Source organism: Falco naumanni, chromosome 9, assembly GCF_017639655.2.
Source record: "Falco naumanni isolate bFalNau1 chromosome 9, bFalNau1.pat, whole genome shotgun sequence".
Classification (NCBI taxonomy): domain Eukaryota; kingdom Metazoa; phylum Chordata; class Aves; order Falconiformes; family Falconidae; genus Falco; species Falco naumanni.
The window spans coordinates 9255972-9283713 of NC_054062.1; the positions used below are offsets into that span (position 1 = coordinate 9255972).

General features: G+C 42.7%; 2 protein-coding genes across 2 annotated transcripts in view; one reads left to right on the forward strand and one right to left on the reverse strand.

Moving 5' to 3' along the window:
• CFAP77 (cilia and flagella associated protein 77) overlaps positions 1 to 15723 on the reverse strand; it is a 61834-nt gene extending 46111 nt beyond the window's left edge. The window contains exon 1 of the mRNA XM_040606748.1: positions 15533 to 15723. Within this exon, the coding sequence (XP_040462682.1) occupies positions 15533 to 15658 (126 nt within the window). The 5' untranslated portion in view covers positions 15659 to 15723. The remainder of the gene's footprint in view (positions 1 to 15532) is intronic.
• Positions 15724 to 15815: 92 nt separating this feature from the next.
• TTF1 (transcription termination factor 1) lies at positions 15816 to 26632 on the forward strand. Its single transcript, XM_040606852.1, has 12 exons — positions 15816 to 15908; positions 16996 to 17095; positions 17263 to 19130; positions 19961 to 20232; positions 20603 to 20788; positions 22340 to 22418; positions 22699 to 22829; positions 23331 to 23559; positions 23856 to 23945; positions 24149 to 24214; positions 24915 to 25000; positions 25447 to 26632. Exons 3-12 carry the CDS (start codon positions 17275 to 17277, stop codon positions 25602 to 25604), a joined length of 3153 nt encoding a protein of 1050 aa, XP_040462786.1. The 5' UTR covers positions 15816 to 15908; positions 16996 to 17095; positions 17263 to 17274; the 3' UTR covers positions 25605 to 26632.
• Positions 26633 to 27742: the final 1110 nt, after the last annotated feature.

A 27742-nucleotide genomic window follows, 5' to 3' on the forward strand; every position in this document is an offset into this window, starting at 1 on the left:
TAATGAATATAGTTGCATGAAAATATCTGGCACAATGTCTGTTCTTCCTCCCACTCTAAGGAGCTGCAGAACAGACTCTGTATTTATTGGCTGATCTTCTCGACAAATCTTACTGAAATCACAGGTGTGGTAATAGCGTGGCCCCCTCCCAGCTGCAGGCAGGTGTTCTCCACTGTGCTAACCCCATCCTACCCGTCTGGCTGAAGTCAGGGAAATGCTGTCTTAAAAAAAGCCTTTGCTATTTAGTACATCTCAAACTGTAAAGGCTACATGACACAGAATAATTTAAAGCACTTACTTGCTTTCACTCTCTTTCCATTTCTAATGCATTACGCAGGTCTTGCACAGAATAGGTACCGGGCTGAAGCAGATCCCAATTAGGAGTTTTTAAAATTAATTCTATTCTTTAGACAAGCTAAATATAAACCCCATCAGATTACTAAGCCTGTCTTCTATTTCACATGGTCTGAAACGGACAATTTACTGGTTTTTAGGGCTTTCTCCTAGTAGCCCACTAGAGGTGACACAAGGACAGCAAAATCTGGTCCTGCACCCCTGATTTGAGCAACACCCCACTGGAGCTGGGCTGCTGTGGCACTGCTGCTACTGACAGGGGAAAGGAGGCAGCCCTGTCTGCTCATAGACATAAGGCCAGAAGGGGTCTTGCAATTTTCTAGCCTGATCTGAAAAATCATGATGCATTCAAGGGATATCACTTTCAGAGACAATTTTCAGATGCAATGCAGGGAAATTTCTGCAGTGCTGATTTCAAAATCTCTGAGTGTTTATAACCCACCGTCATAGTACACAGACAAAATTTCAACCCAAAGATTTAATCCTGCAGGTGTTGCTCACAAGGATGGTTTCCTCGGAACCCTAAGTTTGGTAATGCGGTGTGAGGCAGGGGCAATGCTATTTCAATAAAAAACTGGACCAGCTCAAACCATGAAAAATTTGGCCGTGCCTTTTGTGGTTTTGAAGCGATAGAAAGCTGAAACTTGCAAGATGTCAACCCCATAAAAATGGGAAAAGTGGGGTGGGCTAGCCCCCTGTGAACCAGGTTTTACAAGGGATAAAGCTGCTGAATCCTCACAGTAAGGTCCAAAAGTAATTTAAATCTCTTCCCCTCTCTCCTTGCTCCCAATTTCCCCATCCCAGTTGTTGCTAGAGGCATCAGCTGAGAAGGAAAGTTAGAGAGTGACACTAATAAGGAGGGCTCAGACGCACTAAGAGTATTAAAAGGTTAGGTCATGGTGTGTTCTATTAAATAGAATATTAATTGAATTCTTGACATCTGAGGTGAACTGTGACATGCTCATGGGATAAATATTGCATTTAACAGAGCATCATGACCTAAAGCTCTAAATAATATTGAGCATCGGTGCCAATCCTTCACAATAGATCTTAGCCTCAGTCCTCAGGGTATGAATGCTCCCTTGGAGTTTTGGAAGCTTGAGCTTAAAAACAGGTTTCACATTTCTTGTTTCTGTTCTCAGTTAAGTCCAAAATTGCTTCTTCCATCTCAATGCTAGATTCTGTCTTAGACTTTTAGTTACAGACTCTCAATATATAGCTAGAGGTGCACATTTCAAATGCCATGCATTACAACCTATTGGGTGCAGTACAAGAAAGGTTGAAAGAAAATTTCTCCTTCTCCACCCCCACACCATAAAGAAGATTAAAACATTAAAAAGACCAATTAAAAATAGGGAATCTCATGGCAACATTTTCATTAACCCTCCCCGGTTCTTCTTTCTGTCTCATTAGTCATCACAGGGAGAGGAAGGATCATTTTAATTAGCAGCATTGTAAAGCTTTATTTAAGGCAACTGCCCCTCCTGCTGCTCTCTGGATTACCCTGCCGGCTTATAAATACAATACCAAATCATTAACAGCCAAAAACAACACTACTGAAGGGTTTGGAAGAAAGAAGATCCACTATGGTCAATGTTTAGGGCTCTTTAACAATGTCCTTTCTCCTTATTCAGGCATAATTCAAGCGTAATATTGGGCTTTACAAAACAACTCAATATCCTCTTACAGCAAAGCCCTTTCTAGTTGAGGGTACCATGTGTTCAACTTTCTTCCCCTTTGTTTTCAAGGCAGTGAAAGCACAGAACCACATCTGATAGGATAGACATGGTAGATAGGATCACAGGTTTTCCGACGTCCCACTTTAGAATTACTTGTTAAATTCCCAAATTGAAGGGACTGCTGCCTGCTAACAGCCTTGAAGGAGGGAGGTGAGCAATGAGACCCCAACCAGGGGAGGCTGGTGGAGCATTTTAGAAACAGGTTCTTGAGCGTTTAGGATGAAAACAAAGCGCGCACCCACATTTCACAAAAATGAAATTGCTTTTCCCAGTTACCGCTTGCTGAATTTCACGTTTCTGCAGGAATGAGCCCAATGGATCTGTTCTTTTAAGAAACCCTCAGCCAATGTTTCCACCCAGCAGTTTCCATACCTGGGAGTTCAGTCCAGAGTGCATGTCCGTGCAGAAGAGCAAATTTGCTCTCCCTTGCTCACCCATGCAACATGTGAATGACCTCCTCCGCAGTGCGCAGGCTCATTTTGAAACTAACTTGGGCCACTGTGTTTCTCAATCAGGAATTAGATGCAAACCAAGACCTCTCACCCTCTTGCAGGGTCCTGAGGCAGAGACACACTAATGGGAATAAACAGCACAGTGTGATCCCAGATCCTAAATACCCCAACACTTGCAAAGATCTTCACGTTGCCTTCCAGCCCCTGGCTGTTTCATAGCCTGCAAACAAACAGAACATTTTCATTCTGGACCATGCTGCAGCAGCTCCCTCTTTTGCATCCAGCAGAACAGTCATGAAAACATCGTCTTTCTTAAGATGTAAGCTGCACGAAATGTCCTCCTTACCAAGAAACTACAACTTGGACTATTAAGATTCACCATTTCGATCCATGGCCTACTTTCCCTGACCTGGATACGTAACTATGGACTCTTCAGTACACCTACACCTGGGTGCTGCAATCTCTAATTGTTCATCACTGTCCAGCCAAGGCAACCCAGTCGTTCCCTTGGAGCAACCTATTAGCTACACGCAGGAGTTTAAGCACTGTAAGTACTCTACCATGGACTTTTCACATTGGGATCATAGTCAGGATTTGATTTTTTCAAAGTTAAAACATCACACAGCTGAAGCTAGCTGAAAGTCTGGGATATCTTCTTTGTTGCTGTGTGCCAAGCTGCATTAAGGTGTATCAGCCACCTAATTCTTCCACTTTATATTACTTGACATGACAAAAGGAAAATCAGACCAGAGGCCAAAACCTCTTAACACTGAAGTCTGGAAACACAAAGTGCAGTTCATCTCCCCCTGAAAGTGAGCTTGCTGACTTCACTAAGCAGAATGTGGAAATAATATCAACTTCTTCAAAAAATGTGCCTGTTCCTCAAGCAAGGTTTAGAAATGATTCTGTATGCTTGACTTCACTTACATGAACTACTGTTTAAGTAATAACAAAAAGGAAGACAGCAATGATGTATCGCTGAATGATTAATGTATTGCTTCTTAGAGTTCATTTCATATTAAGTCAACACCTGTATCTGTGGAGGCTGGCAGGGAGAGGTGCTGTCTTTTATGGAAGTAACGGCTACCTGTCAGGCTGTCACAAATGTAACTGAATTAGAAAGAAGGAAAATATTTGGGCTTATAAAAAAAAAAGGGGAGCTGGTGGTGGGGAACCAGCAGAGCTCCAGTTTGGGGCTGAGCAGCCCCACAGCCCTCCTCCGCTCAGACAGACCAAGGGGGGCTGGCAGAGGCCAGCGTGCTGCCAGGGTCCGAGCAGGAGAACCACAGCTGCAAGGGGTGTCACAGATGCTGAACTCACAACCAAACAGTGCCAAACAGTCTGAGCAACACTCATTGTAAAAGTTTATATCGGAGTTGCTTTGTTTTCTATTTATAGCCGCACTGTGTTTTTCTTGTAATACATTTTTAATGACTTTTAAGGCCTAGTTATTTATTCTTCTGAAGCCAAATACTTTCTCACTCTGGTAATGCAAGTGAACGAGCTTTGCACGGAAGAGCTACAGAGGAGATGGCCGGACCTGCTCCCTGCGCTGGCAGCAGACTGGGGGAATGCTGCACCGCTCTCGGGAGCCCCGTGGCACCCAGGGCACTGATGCAGCAGGTGTCCCAGGCATGCAGCTCCCCACTGCTTCTCTGCAGAGGGACTGCCTGTGGAGGGCCCTCCCTGGGCCAGAATACTTCCAAATTACTAATTATTCCATCTGCACACAAGGGACTCTCTTTTTATGCTTATTTGGCTTTACATTTCCTAATCCAAAATTAACCTTAGTTAAAAAACAACCCCTGAACCTGCAGTGTCACACAGACAGTGGCCCCTTCCATCTGTGTGTTGAAAAGTTAAGCAGCATGAACAACAGACCGAACAAAAGCGGAAGATGGGACACTTTGAAATGGTAGGGTTTTGCATGAAATATAATTAATCTGCTAAATCAGCATCCATCCCTAAGCACAAATGCTGATTGCCTCATGATGTCTAACCAGAATAGTATTAACTCTACTCTTTTTTCTAAATTGTTATATATCCAATATTTTCTTTTGACTCTTCTTTATATTTATATTAATAACTATGTAATCACTTCATTAGTTTATTTAGATTATGTTATTTTAGGAAATTATTGTTTAGATAGCCTTGTCCTTCCCATCTAGCTGTGCTTTCCCAGAATTAAGTAATATCTGAGGAAACCAATTAATTGCAACTCAACCGCTGTAATGGGGTCTGCTCTACAATGTGGCAATGTCTAATGGAGTTTTAATTTCCCCATGGTGAGTCAACATTTGCTTAAAGAGAGAAGACTGTTAGAGCAAACCACTGCCTCAGACATGCGCAGCTTCTTCCAAGTCTGTGGGGCTGAACAGGCATCTTGGGGCTGCTGCTTCTTTCTGTTGGCAGTAAAAATCACAGAGGGTGGTAGCTGGGGCATCAGAGAGCACCCAGTTCCCACTACAGGCTGGGATTTCCCACAGACTTGCAGAACATGGAGGACATACAGCCCTACATGGCTCTCAGGTTGCACCTCTCAACCTTGCAGGGCTCCACAGTGCTGAAATGAACTTGTCATCCAGTGAAAGTTTGACAGCCTGTTTTCAATGCATGGTATTTCTTAGAAAATATTTATTTTACTGTCCTGGGTCCTCACTATGCAGTTGCACCAGCAAGTCCTTGTCATGGACCAGAAGCCCATTGTGGTGGTGGGGCGGTCAAAACCAAAAGTCGCATCCCCAAGGAACCTATTGTACCCATATAACTCGTGACACAGCAGAATTTATAACAAGATTTTTTTCCATTAATTGGATTGTGCAGAGTATTTAGTGCTGCCAGAAGTTACATTTGGGATTCTGAAACACCCCTAGTCCCTCCCTCGCTCTGGCCCTGGGTATCTTTGCAAACCTCAGTCTACACACTGTTGACTAACGACTGTTCTGCTTGGTGAACGCTGACAAACTTCTGAAGTTGGTCTGCCTTTCCCAATCTTCTGACAGCTTAAAAGATTTGAAACAAAGCTACATTATGATGCAACCAAATCCAGCAGCATCTGATTAACAAAAAGGAGGCCACAGCTACCTGACAGGAGCTGGTGGTTATTTTTTATTTCTAAAACAAACTGATGGCCTCAAACATTCATACATGTATTTATTTTTTTGTTTAAATGTCTCATTTCCAGTTGGGTTTTTTTTGGATCATGCAGGGAAATAAAGTTTTGCAATTCTTTTTCTCATAATAAGTCTGTCCAAAAATGATGTTGCTCATTGTGTTGAAAGATGGTTTCATTTTCTACTCAAAATTGGTATGAAAAATTTGCCTTGCCAAATGAACATTGTATACTGAACTTGTCAAATCCTCTCTCCTGACACAAATAAAAGATAACATTGGGTGGCAGCATGTAAAACAGCACTGACAAGACAGCTAGGATGGAAGCAAAGAAATGCATATTTTTCTCTTTCTCTCTTCCTGAGAAGGGTAGGAGAAAAGATCCAGGTGAGTGAATGCTGGCGTGTTACAACCGAAAATACATCATCTAAAGGCTTAACAAGCCGTTTCAATGCAGGTTTTAAGACGAACATAAGCGATTCCATTTCTGATTAGCAAAATCGTGACAAAAGTCTCAACTTTTTCCAGGCAACCAAGAAAGCTGCGAAGTAGAAAGAGTGGCTGGATGAAAGGGATATTCAGTTAAAAGTTTACAACTCTGCTGTGCAGGCTGGAAGGACTACTCATAGCACTGCTGAAAATTATTCAGAGTGTATTTAAAAATGAATAAAGTAATGATAGCACTTTCATTAGGTCTGCAGTCACACCATGTAAGTGAATTTTTTTTTCCTATTAAAATTGTTGATTGAAGGCTGTTAGCTATTTATCAGCCCAAAATTACATTTCTTCTCTCCTAGGGGTTGCCTCTTAAAAATCACAACAACTGCCTAGTTAGTAACAAGAAAAGACTCCTAAAACTGCAGTTTCAGGTTGGGGGGGGAGGAATATAAGCATGAAACACAGATTGCACCTTCAAATCCCCAATGGCATCACGCTTCTTTGTTCTGCTAAGAAAAATTAACCTCAATCTCGGCTCAAGGTCCCCCGATTGATTATCATAGTCATTTAAATACTGTAATCTCATTTTCAGCATCAGGGAAAGGGAGCGAAAAGAAGAAAAAAAGAAAGAGGTGGGGAAGCGAGGGGGAGAGAAAGAGAAAACAGAATAAATTATCTGACAAAAGGAAAAAAGGCCTTTCTGCTTACGGAGCCTATTTCAGATCCTTCCACTTGATTGGAAAAGTTGATGAAGTTTAAATGAAGCAGAATTAGAGGCTCAGGCCACTGAGTATTGACAGGGGCCCATGGAAGAATGTGCAATTCAATAGGCCTGATTTCTGTGGAAAACAGGGGAAAGGCCTAAATGGTATAATCTTCAATCAAATCTAACATCGACACTGACAAGGCAGGGTAATGAGATAGGCCAGATCAGGCATGTTGGTTAAAGAAATTAATCCCTCTCGCTGCACCAAGAGTTCAGCTTTGATGCCTATTGTACAGACCCCTGTCCCAGCCTATCTAAATGCTAACTAACTGCGAGTGTGATCTGGGACTGTGCTTTTCATTGCTGGGGCTAATCTGATAACAATTTTAGCTCCCTGATTATGGCGGCAGAGGTAGCACAGCAGCCCTTCGCCGTGGCACTGCGGAGAGGGAGGAGAGGGGCAGAGCGCTGCGATGGATGCGGCCGCGCCAGTGCAGGGAAACTTGTGTTTCGGCGTGTATTAGGGCTTTAACACACAGTAATACATGGTAATTAGTGTAGTTACAGTTGCCTCCTGACCAGCTGATTGGTATCTCCAGGGAACCACCGAAGGGGCCGGGCAGCGAGCAGGAGGGTGATGGAGAGAGCAAATGTAAAGGGAATTTGGGAAGTTGAAAAGCGTGCTGCAAACAAAGGGGCTCTTCTACCTGGGTGAGCAGCCTGAAGCTCGTGATTAAAACCATCTTTATTTTTTTCAGGCTAGTTTACTCTTCACTAAGCAATACAAGGTTCACTGTGTTTGCTTTTCTGATTTTTCCCCCCCCCTCCCTGGCCTGGGATTTACACTATTATTTTTAATCAGATTTCACTTGTAGCAATTTTAGGCACAAAACCCTTGTTGATTTGCTTAAAAAAAGTAAAACTAGAGGTATTTCCCCTGATATTGAAGTTTTCTTAAAGGCTGTTGCTGGAAATCTAGTAATAGGATCCCGCTTTCATTTATCTATGTTACTTCAAATGAATGCAAGTAGACAAGTCAATGTAATTTATTTTATAAAGTACAAATGGTTAAAAAAGAAAATATCCTCAGAAATGCAGGTTCTGTCTAATCTGTACGATGTGAGCAGCCAAGCAAGAACAAAACAATCCCTGCAAGATGACAAAGGCTTCTCAAATTCAATAATTAAGCATAAGAGCATCTCTAAGAATTTGCATGGAAAGCAATCTGCCCTTGGGGAAAGTGTGGCTAAAAACTCGCAAAAATGTGCAACTGAAAATGCTGGTCCCTGTGATTGCCCTGAACGTGCTTCATTTGCTCTGTATTCTGCTAGGCAGCACTCAAAAAGAGGGGAAATGATTGCAGCAAAGGTTTAAAAATGAAGAGTTTTCCACCTTTTCTTTGGGCAGCTGCCCACCAGTTGCGTGCCCAATGCCCTCCTGTCCGGGACAGTCCTTTCTGAGCCTCTGCCCGCTTCTCTTCTGTGCTCAGGACGTTTTCTTGTGCCTCTTCCAGAGGAGGAGGGATTGTTGGTGGAGTGGGAAGCTGAGAATGGAGAGGAAATAGGGCAGAGATATTCCTGTGCTCTTGCAAGTTTTAGCTGGGTCTGGTGCTGCTCTCAGCCTGCTTGGTTCAGTGTCCCTGGAGAAGGGTTTGTAGGTAAGGGCATGTGATTGGGATTTCAAATATTCCTGACTTTCTGCATGGTGTCTTCGATTTGAATTCGTCTGAAAATCATCTCTTGGTTTAATGTGGTTTGGGGCCAATGCCATAAACCAGAGTTGGCTGTCCCCCAAAGTTTCTTAAATCTTTCAGACAATAAAGCCTGAATTTTAGTTTCATCATAGAAATTTATAGCCTGCTGCAGTTTTGGATGCGCTGTGAACGCATGGGTGAATGCATGGACCCATTTGTGACATTTTTTGCTTTTATTTTTTTAATGTATTCTGCCTACATTCTCTTGTCCTTTGGCTTAATTTCTGCTTTTACATCACCAACAACCGAGGCAAGAAGCTATACAGATGTTCCCTGCTATGACAATGTTGCTATTAGGGTCATAATGCAACAATTCGATCTAATGGTTATTATTATGCTGGCTGACTTCAATAATGCACTTTTAAATCAAAGGGCCTTTGAAGCTTTATTTCCATTGTATTAGACAAATAAACACAGAAGATTTTCACAAACATAAAAGGCATTCACCTTGTAATGTTTCTGGGCTTATTAGTCTCACCAATTTGCATTGTTTTGTTCACATAAAGGATCAAAATGCCCTTTCGCTTGCTTTTACAAACTGTGTGCCTATCTTGGGGGTGAGCAGCTATGAATGCCTGGTGCTGCTGGTGCTGTCCCTCTGCCCACTTAGGCAGTTTGTAGCCAAAGTCCTGTCTTTAAACAACCAGAAGAAAAACTCACTACTTTCATTCACGACGAATGTTTACTTGCTTCTTGGAAATGCCTTATTTATTTCAGTGGTGTCTGTGCAAAATATGGGAGGGCACTAAAGCTCATAAGGAGTTTAATTTTTAGTGTACCAAATAATTCATTTAAAACCTTAAATGAGTTCATGCTGAGAAGAAAACCCTTAGAAGTCGGAGTATCGGAAAGACAAAGCTCAGAACCAAACCTAATGATTATTTGACTAACCAGCCCTTCATTAGTTTATTTCTCTAATGAATTATTGAGCTGTACTGTGTAGACATTTCCGAATACATTTTTAAAAGCACTACACTGGCCTTAGATTGCAAAAATATAATAGTACTAGTGATAGAATAATAATAGTAATAAGCACACAAAATGCTGCATAAACACTAATTAATCCTCAGCGTCCCCAGGCAGCAAGCACAGAAGGCAGGATGCTCAGCACGTGTAGTGATTTGAGGTAAACAGTATAATTAACACCAAATAAAAGATGACCTTATTCCAAAATACGGCTCACAGTACTTGTGGCTACAGGGGTTATTCACCTCAGACAGACAAACAAAAATCTGCCCCCTGACCAAGTTTTCTGTAGATGCATTGACTTCAAACAGCTGAGAGCAGGTATTAGGAGAGGGAATGGAGTTATTTAAGTCAACAAAGCTAACACCTGAGGGAAGTTATCCAAATGCCCTGGAAGCTGCATCAGGGGGCTGTGATGCTGTCAGTGGAGTTTGCCACACCTGGGGCTCTTGGTCAACATGGAAGCAGCTGTGAGATCTTGGCTGTGGCTGAACCCCTAGATTGCTCGAGGAGAGCAGAACGGGACCTGCGCTGTCTCTGTAAGCTTGAGGTATCGGTGCTCTGTGGAGAGGGAATGATTTTGCTCTCTGTTAGTCCCAGCTGTCATGCAGATGCTGCACCTGCAGTTTCTGGTAGCTCATACAGCCACTCTCTAAGCATCCAGTGATGGGTATGCTTTTAAGGAAGGCTTTATTTTATCTCCTTTCCTTCCTGTGCAGGTTAGCAGTCCTTGCACAAAGGTGGAGCGGGATTACAAAGGTGAGTGGTGCCTCCTGGCTCTGCCCTGAGAAAGGGCTTTGCAAGATGAGAGCATGGTTCTAGGTTCACTTTGCCTCCTCCCTATGCTGGTGCCAGAAGTGCTAAAGAAGATGAGTGGATTTGGAGAGAAGATTTTTTTTAAAAAAAAAAAAGGGAAAGTGAGGGTTAAAGGCTCCAAGGCTGAGCAGAACACCCCGATGTAAAAGCCCTCTTACAGCCACAATGCAGGTCTGTTAATAAAAGCTTCAACTCCAGAGTGATGGAAAACCTGCCCTTTCAGTAATTACTGTTGCAAGACGTTTGTGATGCATGTAGTTTACAACTCAAAGTTGTAATATTCTTTTTCACACCCTGCATTTGTCTGTATTTGCCTCCTGCATAATCAGAGCTTTCATTTTTTCCCCCAAGGTGTGGCACAATTTGTTTGATAAAATGCCCCCACTTGCTTTTCTTTGCTGTCCTTCCTATGGATTATTCCAGAACCCAAAAAGAGTTTGCAACAACTCTCAGCAGTGCCTTGCTCTGTGACAAGTCAGACAGCTCAGAAATACTTCATTATAAGGTTCAATAGGCAGGAAAGGAAAAAGAAAATGTGGTGAGTGATTTCTACTTTTACTTGGTACCCACATAGTGAGTGGAGTCCCACGGCTGCCCGGCTGGTGCCCTGCTGTCACCCACTGAGCTGTTCCCTCTGGGCATGGAGCAGGCTCCCCGGGAGCACAGGTTGAGCTCTCCCGTGTGTCCCTTTCCTACACTAAAAAGGGCAAAATCAGTTCCCTGGCCCAGCTAATCCTTCCTCTACTGACATTGCCGAAACCAAGGCTACCAGAGTGCCAATTCCTGTGTTTTTTAAGGGTTTTTTTGATCATATGTTCTTCTCTGGATATTGTAGCTGCTGAAATTTTGTTGCCTAAGTTCTGCAGCTTTTGTTCAATCTTATTTGGAAAAAAGAAGAAAATCCAGCCCTCAGGGCTGCAGAGAAAAGCTTAGGAAAACGAACTGTAAAAAGGGCCTAGCATTCAGAACAATAAAAAGAGCCTAGCATCATTTGTCATGTAAATAATGACGTTTTAAAACAAATATTGTGGCTTCAAGCAGTGCTGAAAACTTCTGTTTGTTAACTCCAGTTCTCCTGCAGTCTGGATGACTGGGATTAAGACCAGCCACCAGCCTTTCCCAGTCAGCAAAGCACCATCACTGTCCTCTTCCTCCTCAGAATCGCCAGTTCTGAAAGAACTTTTTAATGTTGAGAGCTGTGGTTGGGGCTCTGAAGGTGAGTTGGGTGCCTCTCATCTCCAAAGGCCTTTCCTGGAGGGCAGTTCCCCACTTTCTGCATGTCCCATGGCTGCACTTTAACAGGTAAGAGGATGCTTTGGCACATGTGTCTGGCAGCTGGGATTTCCCATTGACCTTCATACACCAGGGATAAGTCCAGCTCCAGCCTGGTGATGCTTTGGCAGTGATATGTTGAATGTCATTATGGTATATTATCCAAAAGATGTTAACATATATGTAAGCAAACTGGTGTGGGCCACTTTTTCTGGAGTGCACGTCAGGCATGCTGGGGGTTAAGTGTGGTAAAGTGTTGTCTTCTGCCCAGAGCTGCCTTATTTTTGTAACACGGTAGTTTTCAGTAAGTTTGTGCTGAGAAAAGTGCTTGGCTAAGGCTTTCACTGGGAAAAACAAACAAACCAAAAATGCTTTGCTCAGATTTTTACTGGCATCGGTAGATGAAATACTTTCCTCAGTTTTATGCTGCAAGCAAATATATATTGATAAACTAAATTAATTCCTTGATTAATTAAAACAATCCTACTTTCTACCAGAGAAAAATAGAGCATTCATCCCTAGAAATCTTTACACGAAAAGATGATGTTTTTAATCTGTGATAGCCAGCATGTGTGGACACATCCTGGTGGAAGGATGGAGCTGAGCAAAGCTGAGGCAGGAGGGTCAGCCAGAAACATAGACAGTTATGTACAGCGGTCTCCGTTTGGATATGTGATGCCTCATTTAGAAGATATGTGAGAGAGCTTGGAAAGAAAGTAGTGGATCCTGGTGTTAGATGCTGCAAAGTAGGAGGTCAGTCACTCTTGCACTAGGGTTTTGGGGACCGAGTGCTAGTTAGAGGAAGCAGGGACTCAGTGTCCTATCCATCTCTATTGGCCCTCAGGTTCTTGTGCATTTGCTGTCTGGTGAACCTTAATGACAGCTGTTGGAGCTGCACATTCCTCAGGGCCCTCCAACCGCTGCCAGAAGCACTCGTTCAAGCAGCCGTTGTCTCACAACCCTTTGTCCCTTTCTTTTAAACCATCTTTGTGGCCTTGGTTTTCAGGTAGCATGGCACAGCATAAAGGTTGGGACCTGCTGGCCATCCTCTTTGGCAGCTCTCTCCAGAATGTCTGGTCACCAAGGCTCTCCCAAGTGGGGAAGAGATCCCAGACTGTAGTTGGAAGCACGAAGAAGAGAGGGCTGATGCTTGTGAGTATGCCACTACCGGTGTGTGTACCAGCAATCAAGACTGGTTATCCAGTAAACTGCCATCCCATCACTGGCAGCAAAGGACACCCTGGTAAATTCAGCATTCAGTGGGGTACAATGGAATGTGGGAAAGCAGTTGGCAGGGGGTTAGCAGTTTGCTGCACAAGCTTTACAACATAACTTACCATCAGGGGAAATTGCTGCTGGTTCCAAGAGTAAAAGCATCCCTGTTAATAGCCCAGTTACTTCATTCTGAAAGACTGTATCAGGTGAATGCAGATCTCTTTACATCCCTACAGGCTGGCTCACTGTGAAGGACAGCCTCCTGCAAGGAAGCCCTGAGAGAACAGAATTTGCCCAGAATGCTAAAATTTAATGTTACTTTTTCTCAAAACTTGCTCAAACTCTAGTTTCACCTGGCCAGATAGCAGAAATCCAGATGGGGTCTTATTAAAACATCCCACGATTTATAACTGCTCAGAATTCCCACTGCCAGGATGCTCTACAACAGGCTGAGAAAAAAACTCGAGCCCTGAAGCTGGGGCTGAGCAAACTGCTGGACCCGAGGGGAGAAGACATCAACTGAACTCCAGGGACAGACAGCACTCGGCCAAATGCTCCTGTCCAAACAGGCAAAGCTCCCACATAAATCAACATAATCTTAATGACCGCATATAATCTACCTGCAATGTATACACTACAGGCGAGGAGCTGCCCTTTGTAGGATTATCCCAGTGTTTTATTCCTAGACCCAAGATTTATGGCGTTGATGGGTGCTTTATGCCTATTTCCATTTAAGGAATGGAAATGCATTGTGAAAATAAGTAGGATCAACCCAACCCCTGCAATTATGTCTTAGCATACCTTAAAAGCCATATAATTTCAAATTCTTCCGATTCATATTCATGCATCACCTAAAAATGTATTTACTAGCACACTTTTCTAAGAAAGGCAGAAACAGTTTGGAGGGATGAGGGAGATGCGGGGCTGCCTCCATCCTGAGGAGGTTTGCCCTACCTCCCACATCTGTCCGCAGCAGATCTTTCTGGGAGGTGAGGAAATCTCACCCCAGTTCCACTTCCAAGCAAAGTTCCTATCAAATTTACAGAAGCCAGAGAAAAAAAAGTAGGTAGTTTTGGATTGGAAAGAGTGAAGCTGCTTTTGAGTTATGATACAAAACATATTTTTTTCTTTCCTTCACCTTCCTAATATAACTTCCAATTACATTTTTAGAGTTTCATGAGAAAGAAAGAGAAGATGTTCAATGTTGCAAGACTGGGATTTCCTATGATATTCAAAATTTTACGGCTGGCTTCCCAGCGTGCCGCTGCCGGGGTGTGATCCCAAGGGAACTGCAGCAGAGGCTGGGATGTCACCGCTGCCTGCCGTGACTGTGACCATGCAGATGAGCAGAAGTGCTATTCTTGCGGAGAGTTTGGACACATTCAGAAAGACTGCACCAAAGTGAAATGCTATAGGTGTGGTGAAACTGGCCATGTAGCCATCAACTGCAGCAAGACCAGTGAAGTCAACTGCTATCGCTGCGGCGAGTCAGGGCACCTTGCACGAGAATGCACAATTGAAGCTACAGCCTAATTATTTTCCTTTGTCGCCCCTCCTTTTTCTGATTTTTCTGACCCCGAGAGCCGGCGGGTCCCGGTGCCACCCAGGCGGCGTGTCCCTGCCCCGCACTGGGCTTGGGATGGGGATGAAGACGAAGCTATTCTGCGAGTGCCATCCAGGGGACGAGAGCTGTACTTCAGCTGCTGCTCCTGGGGGGCTCCAGGGAAAGCTGGGGGCTTGGGTGGTGGGGGCTGTTGAAGCGTGACTCTGTGGTTGTGGGTGACAGGACAAGAGAAAACGGCCTCGAGCTGTGCCAGGGGAGGTTTAGATGGGATGGCAGGAAAAATTTCTTCGCTGAAAGGGGTGTCAGGCGTTGGAACAGGCTGCCCAGGGAGCGGTGGGATCACCGTCCTGGGAAGTGCTTAAAAAAGAGGGAGATGTGGTGCTGGAGGACGTGGGTCGCAGTGGGCTCGGCAGTGCTGGGTTAACGGCTGGCCTCGATGGTTTAAAGGTCTTTTCCAACCGAAATGACGGTGGTTCTCTTTTGATCAGGAGGGGGCAACCGCAGTGCGATGCCTGGAGCTTTCCCAGGCCCACCCAGAGCTCAGCCTGCCCATGGAATGGGAATGCGATGGGAACTGAGAAGTGTCAGGAGCTTGTGACGGGACCGCAACCCCCACAGCTGGTCAACCCCCCAGATTTAGGCGGTTAGAGTTTGTGTGTCCCCAGGCGCCCCTCACTGCAGGGTGGGGGTGTGGGGGTGTGGGGGCAGGGGGCACCCCCGGTGACACCTCAGTCCCTGTCCCCGGTCGCACCCCAAACCAGGGGGCTGTTGCTTGACAAAGCACCGGAGCCTGGGAGGGCAAACCCACCCCACGGTGCTGCGGCCACCAGCCGGGGCTACCGGGCGTTTAACGGGGCTGCACCGCGAACCTGCTTGAGAAGGAGCACAAGGAAACACGTTTTTCCCTCCTTGTCATACACATTAACAGGGGAAAACCCCTGTCTTCAACCGTTGTCACCGTCCGGGTGCTTTAACAGGGTTTTCCCGCTGTGTGCTGCGGTGGCCTGGGGCTGCCCGCGGGGACCGCGACTCCTTTCCCCCCCCCCCCGCCCCCCCGGGGTCCTGTTGGCCGGTACCGGCGCTGGGATGGCTGGGTGGCCGTGCCCGCTGGGCCTCAGGGAGGGACCGGGGGCCGCGGGGGCTCACCTTGAGGATGCGCGGGTTGCACAACATGCTGTCCCGGGCCACCCCCAGCCGCTCGTTCTCGCTGCCCGGCTCCACCTCGGCCAGGGTCAGCGGCCGCCGCGGGGGTGCCGCTCCGCCGCCCGCCATGCCGCCGCGCTGAGGGGAGCCGGGGCCACGGAGCTGCAGCTCCCACCCGTGAGCGCCGGGGTGGCGGTGCCCCGTCTCCTAGCAACCGCCGTCCCACGCCGTTGGTCCGTCGCTTTGATGGGTCCGGCTGGGGCCGCTTCCGCGGGGCGGTCGGAACGGAGAATCCGGGGCCGAGCGCGGAGGGACCGTCTTGTGGGGGGACCGGCCTGCAGGGGCACCACGCTGCGGGAGGACGCCGGGCGGTGTGGAGGTGAGGCGGGAGGCCGCCGCGGGCGGGAGCGTTGTCGCCGCGGGGTGGGAGGCCGCGTTGCCCCGGCTGGGGAGTGGGACAGGCTGGCGGGGAAGGCGTCGTGGTCCCTGCGGGGTCTGCGGTTTGCCGCCTCGGCCCACGCCGTTGCTACCGAGAGGCCTGTGGTTGCTCCAGGGGCCTCCCTCGCCTTCGGTAGTCCCGGAGTGGGGCGGAGGGTGATGGCGGGCCGGGCGGCGCGGGGGACGTGTGTCCGCAAGGGGCCCTGGCCCGGGGCAGCGGCATGCGGCCTGGCTTTGTTCGCAGTTCGGCGCTGGGGCGGGCTGGGTGGCGCTGGGTGGCTTGGAGGGTGTGTGTCCCCCCCAGAGCTGCGTGGCGCTGGGTGGCTTGGGGGGGTGATCCCCCATAGCTGGGTGGCGCTGGGTGGGTTGGTGTCTGTGTCCCCAGAATTGCACGATGGTGTCTGTGTCCCCAGAGGTGCATGATGGTATGTGGGTTGGTGTCCGTGTCTCCCCAAAGCTGTATGATGATGTGTGTGTCCCCTAGAGCTGCATGGTGGTGTGTGGGTTGGTGTCTGTGTCCCCCCAGAGCTCTGTGGTGGTGGGTGGGTTGGTGTGTGTTCCCCCCCCGAGGTTTCAGGGCAGCTGCTTCCCAATGGAGGTAACGTCTGGTACCTGTCAGCGCTGGAAACTGCGTTGGGGATGTGAAATTCAACGTCTTGTGTTTCAGGGATGACAGGATGTTGCTTTGTGAAGTGTTGTTTATGTGCTGGCTGTAGAAAACGTGCTCAAAAATGCTTCCTGTGTGCTCTGTTTAACTGTAGTTTTCAACAACAGGTTTGCTTTGGTTATAGAGTCCATTGGAGCTGGTAGGTCTTGGCTAGGCTTGGGCCTGTTTGAACATGGGCAAAGCTCATTAGAAGCTTCTAATTAGAGAATTTTGTTTTAGTGCTGGTTAGTCTGATATTTCTTTATTGTTTTTAGTCTGTTGCTATCTCAGTGATGTAAGCAGAGTTGAATGTAGCAGTCTGTCATTCCTTGGTTATTTAAATCAACTTAAAGCTAATAAAGTGTACCCTTTATTCTTACAGGAAAGCAATTTTAAGGCTGAATACAACTGTGATGCACATTGTTTGATGAAGGCGGCATTGCTTTTTTGTAGTCACTTTGCAGAATTAGTTGGATTGCGAAGTAAGTATCCACATCGTATGTTCCTAAGATCATACTGAGTAGTTCTGCAGTATTTTAATGTTTTAGGTGGGGAGCTGTTTTTGGGGAGTGGGAGTTGGTGTTTTTATTTTTACTGTGTAATGGTACATAAATTATAGCACTTGAGTAAAACTAATCTTTTATTTAAGGTAAGGAAAAGTATGACAGGAAAAGAAAGTGTGAACGATTTTCAAGTTCAAGATTTTCTCAGGAAGAAGAAAAAGAAGAAGAGAAAACACAAAGAATACAATGAGGCATGTGAAAGTGATGGAAAAGAAGATACACAAAATGCAGAGTTTAGTCGTGCTTCTCCAGTGCTGTTTGAAGATCAAGCAGCACAGAACGATGAAGGCCATAAAAAGAAGAAGAAAAAAAAGACCAAGGAGAAGAAACAAGAGTCTTTGTTAGATAATTCTTGTGTAGAACTGGAACATGAAATTAGTAACGAAATGGCAGCACAGAACGATGAAGGCCGTAAAAAGAAGAAGAAAAAAAAGACCAAGGAGGAGAAGCAAGAGTCTTTGTTAGATAATTCTTGTGTAGAACTGGAACATGAAATTAGTAACGAAATGGCAGCACAGAACGATGAAGGCCGTAAAAAGAAGAAGAAAAAAAAGACCAAGGAGGAGAAGCAAGAGTCTTTGTTAGATAATTCTTGTGTAGAACTGGAACATGAAATTAGTAACGGAATGGCAGCACAGAACGATGAAGGCCGTAAAAAGAAGAAGAAAAAAAAGACCAAGGAGGAGAAGCAAGAGTCTTTGTTAGATAATTCTTGTGTAGAACTGGAACATGAAATTAGTAACGAAATGGCAGCACAGAACGATGAAGGCCGTAAAAAGAAGAAGAAAAAAAAGACCAAGGAGGAGAAGCAAGAGTCTTTGTTAGATAATTCTTGTGTAGAACTGGAACATGAAATTAGTAACGAAATGGCAGCACAGAACGATGAAGGCCGTAAAAAGAAGAAGAAAAAAAAGACCAAGGAGGAGAAGCAAGAGTCTTTGTTAGATAATTCTTGTGTAGAACTGGAACATGAAATTAGTAACGAAATGGCAGCACAGAACGATGAAGGCCATAAAAAGAAGAAGAAAAAAAAGACCAAGGAGGAGAAGCAAGAGTCTTTGTTAGATAATTCTTGTTTAGAACTGGAACATGAAACTAGTAACGAAATGGCAGCACAGAACGATGAAGGCCGTAAAAAGAAGAAGAAAGAAAAGACCAAGGAGGAGAAGCAAGAGTCTTTGTTAGATAATTCTTGTTTAGAACTGGAACATGAAACTAGTAACGAAATGGCAGCACAGAACGATGAAGGCCGTAAAAAGAAGAAGAAAGAAAAGACCAAGGAGGAGAAGCAAGAGTCTTTGTTAGATAATTCTTGTGTAGAACTGGAACATGAAATTAGTAACGAAATGGCAGTGGATGCTTCCCAAAAGAAAAAGAAGAAAAAGAAGCGGAAGCATAATGATAGTATAGATGAGCAAAGCAGTGTAGCCTGTGTCACAGTAGATCAGCACACCACTGAAAGTTGTCAGGAGGTCAGTGCTGATGATGTTCTAAATAAACAATTTGTTAAGAAGAAAAGAAAAGAAAAATTGCCTGAAGAGGATGAGGTCCATGAGCTGCCTACCTCAGAAACACATGATAAAAATGACAATGAAAGACCAAAAAAGAAGAAGAAGGAAAGACGCAGTAGTACCCAAAATATGGAGGAAGACGTAGATGTTGCTGTTGATGAGTCACTGTTGTCACCTCCAGAGCAAAAGAGGCAAAGGAAAGACACAGTGTTGCCATTACCAGTGGATGAGGGTGATGTGGCAACACCCCAACAACAGCATGAAGGTGGTGACTGTGATGCTTCTCCTGCCATGAGTGAAGAGTCTGCAAATGTAGCTGCTGAGTTTTCGAAGCCGACCAAAGCAGCTGATCAGTCGCCTCAAAAAACTCCAGCCCATGCTAGAAAACGAAAAAAAAGTATCACTTCTGTCACAGAAAAAAGCTGTTCAGAATCTGACATACTGTAAGTTTAACTTTTGTTTGTGCGTTTTGCATGCCCACCAACACCCCCCACCCCCCCCACCCCCATGTTTCTATCAGATTATTTGGGTCCCAGATTTTTCTTCAGTCTGTTTTGTATGCATTTTTAAAAACAACTTCAAAAAGCTTTACAGTATGTTGAGCTGTTATAGAGACCTATTTTAAGAGTTTAGTTATTTTGTGAAGATACAGTGAAAATTTGTAGGAGTACAATACCATCGCCTTCAGCATAGAATATTTTCTCCTATTTAAAAACTATAGGTCCAGAAATAATTTTTGTGCAAGCAATTCATATTAGTAAAAATAAAAGGGTGGTGGAGAAAGGGATTTTATTTTTTTAATTTGGTGGTATTTATAGTAAACATATGCGTTTTTACCAAGCAACTAGTAAAGTCAGCTAAAGACTTCAATGTTCTGTAAAGATAAATGCTCATGCAGGTGGCTCTTGATGCTTTTACAGTGTCTAGAACCCACAAAAAGAGCACTAGTAAGAGACAGATGGGAAAATTCTGTGTTGCCAGTGGTAGCAAGAGACACTGTTTCTTTGGTATGTCCATGTGTGAGAGTTTTGCGGGAAAGCTGTGGAATTTCAAAACTTCAGCAAGCTCTTTCAATATTTTAAGTATAGAAGTTTTATAATAAATTACATTGATGTTAAAGGATTGGAAATATAAGGGGGTGGATGTGTGAAGTATTCTTTGTTCTTTAATTAATGAACATGTTGATTCTTTTAATGGTAGAGAAACTAACAATCTCTGTTTTGGAGCTCTGGTGATGTATTTTATTTTATGCTTCTTAAAAAATTTTTTTAAGTATCAGGACACCAGAACCCTCGGCATCAAATAGAAAGAAGGGCAAGAATAGTTCCTTAACTGAAATGTTAGCCTCTGAGGAGGGTAATCTGGATGATGAAGAGTGTCTGGATGATGAAGAGGAGCTGAAATCTAGCACATACTCAATTGTGGATTTGGATACTGCAAAACGAGAACTGGAAGAGTTTATTCCTCATGTGAGGAATATATCAGACAGTTCAATCAGAAAGGCTGGAAGAGACCTAGTGAGGTTTAAAGAGTTTAAAAAACAAGGTGAGCTCTCTAAAATACTGTTGCAGTGAGGAAGGGCTATGCAGCTGTGCTAATAGAGGGTAAATAATTAGGTTTTGTATTGTGTCTGTCACGTCCATGGAGTCTGGTTCCTTTCATTCCGATGGAGGTACTTTCTGTTTCTGTGCTTCACAGCATCTCAGCTCTTGGTTTGTCTCTTTCAGTTTTCTTTTTTTGACTTCTGAATTTGTTCCTCTTTCATTATATGTTTGCTAGAACCTGAAATGTAACGTACAAGAGGTGGTACTTGAAGTTTGTTATTCAATTTCCACTCCCCCCATCCCCCCCCCCCCCCCCCCCCCCCCCAAAAAAAAAAAAAAAAAAAAAAAAAAAAAAAATCTGTACATTTTAGGTATTGCTATCAAGTTTGGCAGATTTTCGCAGAAGGAAAATGATCAAGTCCGGAAAAATGTTGAACAGTTCTTGGCGATTACTGGAATAGACAGTGCTGAAAAACTCCTGTTTACCTCAAGATATCCAGAAGATAAAGAAACTATTAGTCGTCTAAAAGCAGAAAATCTGTTTTGTGAAAAAATTTGTAAGTATTTAAGTTCCTTCTTGAATATCTGAATGTTACATTCCACAGCCTGGTGATATCGTGATGTATTTTTTAAACTAATTTTTCATTGAAAAGCACTAATGTTGCTAAATTTGGCAAAAGAGGGGTATGCTGCTGATATTATGTAGTTGATAATCTGTACAGTATACTGTTCTTACTTTTTTTTTCTTGGGTATGAAGAGCTAGAGATTAAAATACCCTTATGACCAGCAGCACTTACAGAATTTCAAACTTGCATTTGGGCTTTATGGCTTAAGGTGCATTATTTGCTAGGCTATAAGTAAGCATAATGAGTTATTAATGGGAGATGTGATTATGTCCTGTCTGAAATTGTCAACTGTTCTTAGCGCGCGTAATTAGGTGGCAGGTTTAGGACTGAGTAATGACAGAAACCGAAAGAATTTAGGTCATTAGCCAATGTAGTTAGTTTTTCAAGACTTGAGGAAAACAAACTTCTTGCAGTCAAGATTCTGTTTGCAGGAGGATCATATCTTCTCTTCCTCCACTCATTTTGTTGGGCTCTTCTTGGCTAGAAAACATTTGTATTTCATATGGCAAACATGCTCATTTTGTTACATCGCTGATGAATCTACTCGGTGCACTTTCTCAGAGGCTTTCCGTTCTGTGTTTGTTCTGTATCATTAGCATAGCAAGACAGTAAATGACAACCTGTGTTGGATTTGGATACTAGCATTTATTTAAGGATCAACGAGGCTACAGATCTGTTCCTCCTTGATTATTTCATGTACACAATCATTCCCCCTGCATCATCACATTTGCCTGATGTTGACTTCCCTTCCAATTGGGGAGATTGCTCCTGGTCTGGAAAAATTGGGCAGAAAGTCATGTCGGTGTTATACAAGTCGCTTGCAGTTACCTATCCTGGGCATTGCTGACCATGATTGTTACGTGTTCCCAGGTATTGGTCTCTGTGGATCTTCCCCCATTTCAAGGATCTTCCCTTCATCCAAGAACTTCACTTGTGTGAAGTGAAGAACACTGTACACAAACCCCCAATCCCTGCTTTTCCCAGTCAAGACAGTCTATATGCAGAAGTACAATATCTTACCAGCCTCCTGGCTGGTGGCTGTCTCACATCAGTCTATTAATGGGAGTATTCAGTATGTTAGTTAAATTTTAATTACATCTGGATCAAATGTACAGCAGGTCCATACAATTTATAGCTAGTGAGTAGCAGGTTTGTGCTTGAGAGTTCAACAGTTCTTTTTTCAGTATTTACCTGCAGCTATGCAGATGCATACACAATTATTTACTGGCTGTCATCATTCACAATCTTACACAGTCATAACAGTTACACCTTAGAAACTCCTCAAGAGATTCTGTACAGGCTATTTCCCATGCAGTTACTGAAGTGATGTAGGGTACATTCTCTTCAACAGAGAGAATCTATCATTGACAGCATGATCATGAAAATTTATATTGTTGGTGTTTGGTTTTGTTTTGGCTTTTTTTTAAGTGGCCTCACCAGTATGAGAAATGTTTCTTAAAAATAAACCATTTCCCTTCTAGCTGAGGGCATACCACGACCATGGAGGCTAATATATTATCGAGCAAGGAAGATGTTTGACCCAAATAATTATAAAGGGAGGTAAGCGAGTAATTTGGAAGAGTTATGGATGCTAATATCAGTCTCTGATATTTATTTGTACATTAAAAATGGGTATAAATGAAGATTCTCTCTCCCATTTGTGCCAGTTACTGACTTAATTGACAGTTCATTTTTCTGACTAATCCTTATCAATTATCTGAAGCATGACTTGAACTGGTAGTGATGAATGATATTGAAACGTACATAAAGATGACAGCTCTTTTAAGATACTGGAATGGTGTGAATTTACAGTTGAAGCTGTGCCCATTTCCTCAACTAGGTATACTGAGGAGGAAAAAGAAAAATTAAAGAAGTATCATGCTATGCATGGCAATGATTGGAAGAAGATTTCTGAGATGATGTCCCGTTCTAACCTCTCAGTTGCTATGAAATACTCTGAAATCAAGTCGGGTATGTAATTTTAAGGAAAACAATTTGTTCTGTGTATTGCAGTTTGAGAAGTTAATTTAATTGTGTTGTATATGCCTTAAACTTTAGGAAAAAAAAACTAGAGTGGATTTTGTTTTTAATTCATTTGTGGTGGTTCTTTTTTTCCAAACCACTGATTGCATTTTCATACTGAAGGGATAAGAACAGTCTTTGATAGAAAAGGGAAAAGAAGTGGAACAAATGCAACAAGTTGAACAGACATCTGGACAGATGCTTTAAGAGGGAGTATGGGAAGAATTTGACAGCCAGGTTTTAAAAGACAGAAACTAGGAATCAGTGCTATTTTCTAGTGATTAGACTGAAATCTTTCAAATCTGGTATGCAGAAGAGTTTTTAGGAAGTGTGTTTAAGAAGCTGGTCCTTTAAATAAGAATAGTGCAAAATGAAATGTTTGCTCTTTTGCCTTTTTTCCACCTAATAATTTATAGTAAATTATGCCTTAACCTTATTGTTCAATTTCAGATATTAATTATGGTCCTTGGTCAAAGGAAGAAATCCAAAAGTTAATGCATGCAGTGGAGGAAGTGATTAGGAAAAGAGCAGAAATGGAAGATGCAGATTCAGTTTCCTCATTGAAAAAGTCAAACAGAGAGCTCTTGATTGCCCGTGAGAAACTGCAGCAAAAATTACCATGGACTGAGATTGAAGCTAAGGTGGGAACTCGATATTGGAGACAATGTAAACAGAAATGGTAAGGTTTTATACTCAGCTGAGGTAGTAAAATGTATTCTGGGAGTATACATTCTGCAAAACTGTTTGTACTATGTTGAGTGTTTGGCAAGGTAGGTGATGGGTTGTAGGCTATGGAAGAGGTGTTGTGGATGTGTCTGAGACAAATAACACTTGGCTAGCTGGGTTTTCTTCTTGCTGTGATAGCGAAGCCTGATTTCTGCTTCTCTGTGGCAGCAGTAGCATCTTGGAGACACTTCCTTTTGATGCTTGGAATTTCTTGAAATGATAGAAATCTTTTTTTACATGTTTTCAAAGGTCTACAATTTTAACGAACAAGATGAACAAAGGGCAGCAGTTGTATAGGGGGACCAAAGGATTACAGGCCAGGATCAATCTCATTAAAAGGTATAGAATGTTTTTGTGTCTTACTGTTCTGAGTTGTGTTTATAGAAGCTCGCAGGGTGAGAAAGGCATGCCTATGGTTTCAGAAAGGTTTTGCAACCACTCTTTGGACAAAATGTCCTGTGATTTCTGAATGGAAAAGCTGTGAGCGTTACTGAATTACTCCTAAATTCTGCCTACAAACTGCTTCTGTATTACATTTGCAGGTTGCATGAAATGAAAGTGGAGGATTCTAATGAAGTAAACTGGGAAGAACTTGGCAGTGCTATTGGGTAAACCTTTTTTTCCTCTTTTTATGAATACAAAGGATAGTTGAAGCAGACAGCGTTAAAAATTCCACAAAGGAGTCAAAGTTCCTAGACCTCTGCAGCTATAGAAAGTTGTTATTTAGTCTGGTAACGTGCAGTTATATATCCTTACATAGTATGCAAGGTACTGAGCCATAAACCAGTAAGCTCTGAAACTTGCTTTTAACCACTTCAGGCAACTCATGCTGTATTTCCAGCGCATGCTGCGTACTACAACTGTGTTATGTAGTCTGTGCTAAAGTCTTTTGTCACAGACTTCCCAGGGTTTTAATAGACATACAGGAAAAAGGGATAATTACAGGAATGTGTAATACAATATAATAGTCGTCTTCCAAACAAAGCAAGTGTTGAACATGAAATTACCAACACTGTGAATGCTATACTTCTTCTAAAGCGCTTTTTTCTTTTTCCACATACTTTGTTTCGTTTTCTATTTCTTTTTGCTAAACTTATAATATGTATGATGGTATGGTTTAGGTTCTTACCTTCAAGGGGAATTGCTGTCTTGAAAAACTGCTTTAATTAGAATTTAAGTTCAGTTCTTTCTACCTGAAGCTAAGATATTGTTTGACTGGCATCATTCTCGTGAATGGATAACTCGGTAACAACTAAACTTTGTAATAGTTCCTTGCACCACTAATTCTTTGAACTCTTCGCTTTTCAGAGATGTCCCTAGATCCTATGTTCAAGCAAAATTTTACAAGCTGAAAGTTTCCAGTGTCCCCCTCTGGCAAAAAAAGACTTTTTCTGGTCAGTATTCCAGCTGTTTGTATACGTATCTTAAGGTTTTTGCTTGAATCTGAGAGGATATGTATTCTAGTTCAACTCTTTCTTAGTTACTTTCTCCTAAGTAAATTGGCTAAAATCACAGATCATTTACTTATTTTATTAAATGCCTTTTTTTTTTTTTTTAAATAGCAGTATACTTTCAATGTCATCTTCGTGCAGTGCTTATGAACCTCTTCTTTAATACCTGGGCTTTAAAAGTTTTATGACGATGCTTTTTTTTAGTTTCTCTGCATGTAAGTATATGATCTACCCTGCAGTTACTGTGATTACTACAGAAATAGTGACATTTTTTGCATTTAACACTGACAAAATAATTACTGTCTGTGAGATCCTGTTGCCCTTAGGCATCCAGTTCCCTTACAGATCTAATTAAGACTACTTTTTTTATCTGTTTTATTCCCCCAAAGAAATTATTGATTATCTTTATAAAGAGAAGCTTCCAGAACTTGAAGAAAAGTTAGAAAAGAATGGGAAACATGATGTTTCTGAGAATTCAGCACCCAGGCAACTGGAGAAGTTTTTCCGTCTTAGTGACATTTTTGACTCCAGTGAAGAGTGTGAGTAATCGACTGCCTTAAAAGCAATTCCTGCTCTGCGTATTTAACTGCAAAATGGATCTGTTCGAAGGTGGGCATGGATCAACAACTGCAGGTACACAGGCTGTCTAATAATAGAAAAAGTAAAGCTAACGCGTGTATGATTTTCTTGTTTCATAATGACGACTGAGGTAAATACAGGTTTTGTGCCACCTTTTATTACTTTAATGTTGCTCTGGTTTTAGAAGTCTTTATTTAAGCATCCAAGTTGCTTTCTGTATGTCTTAAAAATAACGTTTTTCCCACTGCTTTGTTTTCTGTGGAGTTGAAAGCTGCTGTTTACCCTTTGTGCATGAACTTGGTTTTCAGAACTTGAGTGAAATTTAAATAATTTTAAAAATCCATGGAATTGGGAAAATAATTTCAATTTGCTTTTGAATCTCTGTAATAAACAAATCTTAAGACATCTGTGTTGATGGAAACAGCACAACTTTTGTTTTTTTAACAAGTATTTTGTTCTTAAAAGCAACTGCTTTTTAGTTTTGATGTAGACTTACACTTTTATCAGCCCTTCAAGAGAAAAGGGCTTTTTTGTCCGTTACTGTTCATAAATTGTAATGTCATTTCATGCTAGCCAGAACAATGCATTTAAAATGTTTTTGTTAATATTTGGAATACAGAGAGAAAATAAACTGTGTGTGTGTATATATATACACACACACATATATTTTTATTGTGCTAAGGAGAATTTTTATATTTAAGAAAACTGAGGGATAAGATGGAGGTTTTACGCCTGTCTTTGTATGATATTTTTAGCTATCTGCCTAGAGTGATTATTTGTAAACTGACTGAGGAATGTAAAAAACCAAAAAAATTCTGCTGTGCGTGTAAATGTATGGCCTGTTTCTATTTTGTATATGCCATATTAGAAAGTAATGTGAGAAGACTTGTTCTCGGGCATACTACTTTTTGATGGTCATTTTGATAAGTAAGAATTTTCTTCTTTAATTTAAGAATTGACATTGAAAATGCATAACTTTCAATGGCTTGAAATAAAGGCTTTGCTGGAGGTTCCTCTGGACTGTGACTTACAGCAAAGAATGATAAATGAGAACTTTCCATATTTAACTGTGTCTGGCTTTAGTCTCTCTGAAAATAGAAAACAGTGGGGTTGTGAGACAGGCAGAACACCCCATGAGATAAGCCACCGGTTTCAGGGTAAGTTTTCCAGCCGAGAGATGAAATGGGGCAGGGGAAGAAAACATATACCAAGTCCCTTGCGCTTAGGTCTTGGACTTGCTTCTGTTGCCATACAGGTTTGAAGGATAAAAGCTGAGGAACCTGGATTTTTGAATCTGAGCTGTTTGTGTTTTTCATGATTTCTTCCTGGAAGATTAATTTTCTGCAGGTTAGAGCACAAATGATTGTGTGGTTGTAGAGTTTGTAGAGTAGATCTCACAGAAATAACTTTTATCTGCACAATGAGATTTATCCTTTGCTTTAAAGGGAAACTGTTGTGTATGAGTGGAATGCACCTCACTCAAAAGAGAGGAGTAGTAATATGTTTTGTCCAGGTAAAATAATAATTGGATAGAGTTCAGTAAATTCGATGGAGTTTAACAAAGTTTAACAGTGGTTTACCAAGGTTCGGTAAGCTTGATGGCCAGGTTTGCCTTGTAATTTTTGCATGGAAGAAACATAGAAAAGAAAAATTCAGTTAGAATCAATTTGGACACAGAGACCAGAGACGCAAAGGGTAAGGAGGACTCCCCTGTTGAGTCACAAGGTTCTGAGTGGATCCCCTTGCTTTCCAAATTCCTGATGGAGCCTAGGTGTGGCTAGATCCAATCATAGTCTCAGACTTGGACAACAGTTTATATCTAATGGAATTATATATACACAGTTTATAATTAATATTAGAGTAGCTACATGGATTAGTAATGTTTCATTAGTATAATTCAGCATTCATCAGTCAGAGGGGGTCTGTTGCGAATAAGAGATCTCTCCACCTTGGGTAAGGAAGGATCTTTTAGTCTCAGGTAAGGAACGTCAAGCCGTGAGAGGTGTCCCTACTCAAGGGAGAGTCACCCAGCAGGCTGTCGGGTCCGGCTGCAGTTCAGAGAGAGCTCAAATCGGGCGCATCCTGATAGTAATAGAGAAAGTGCGA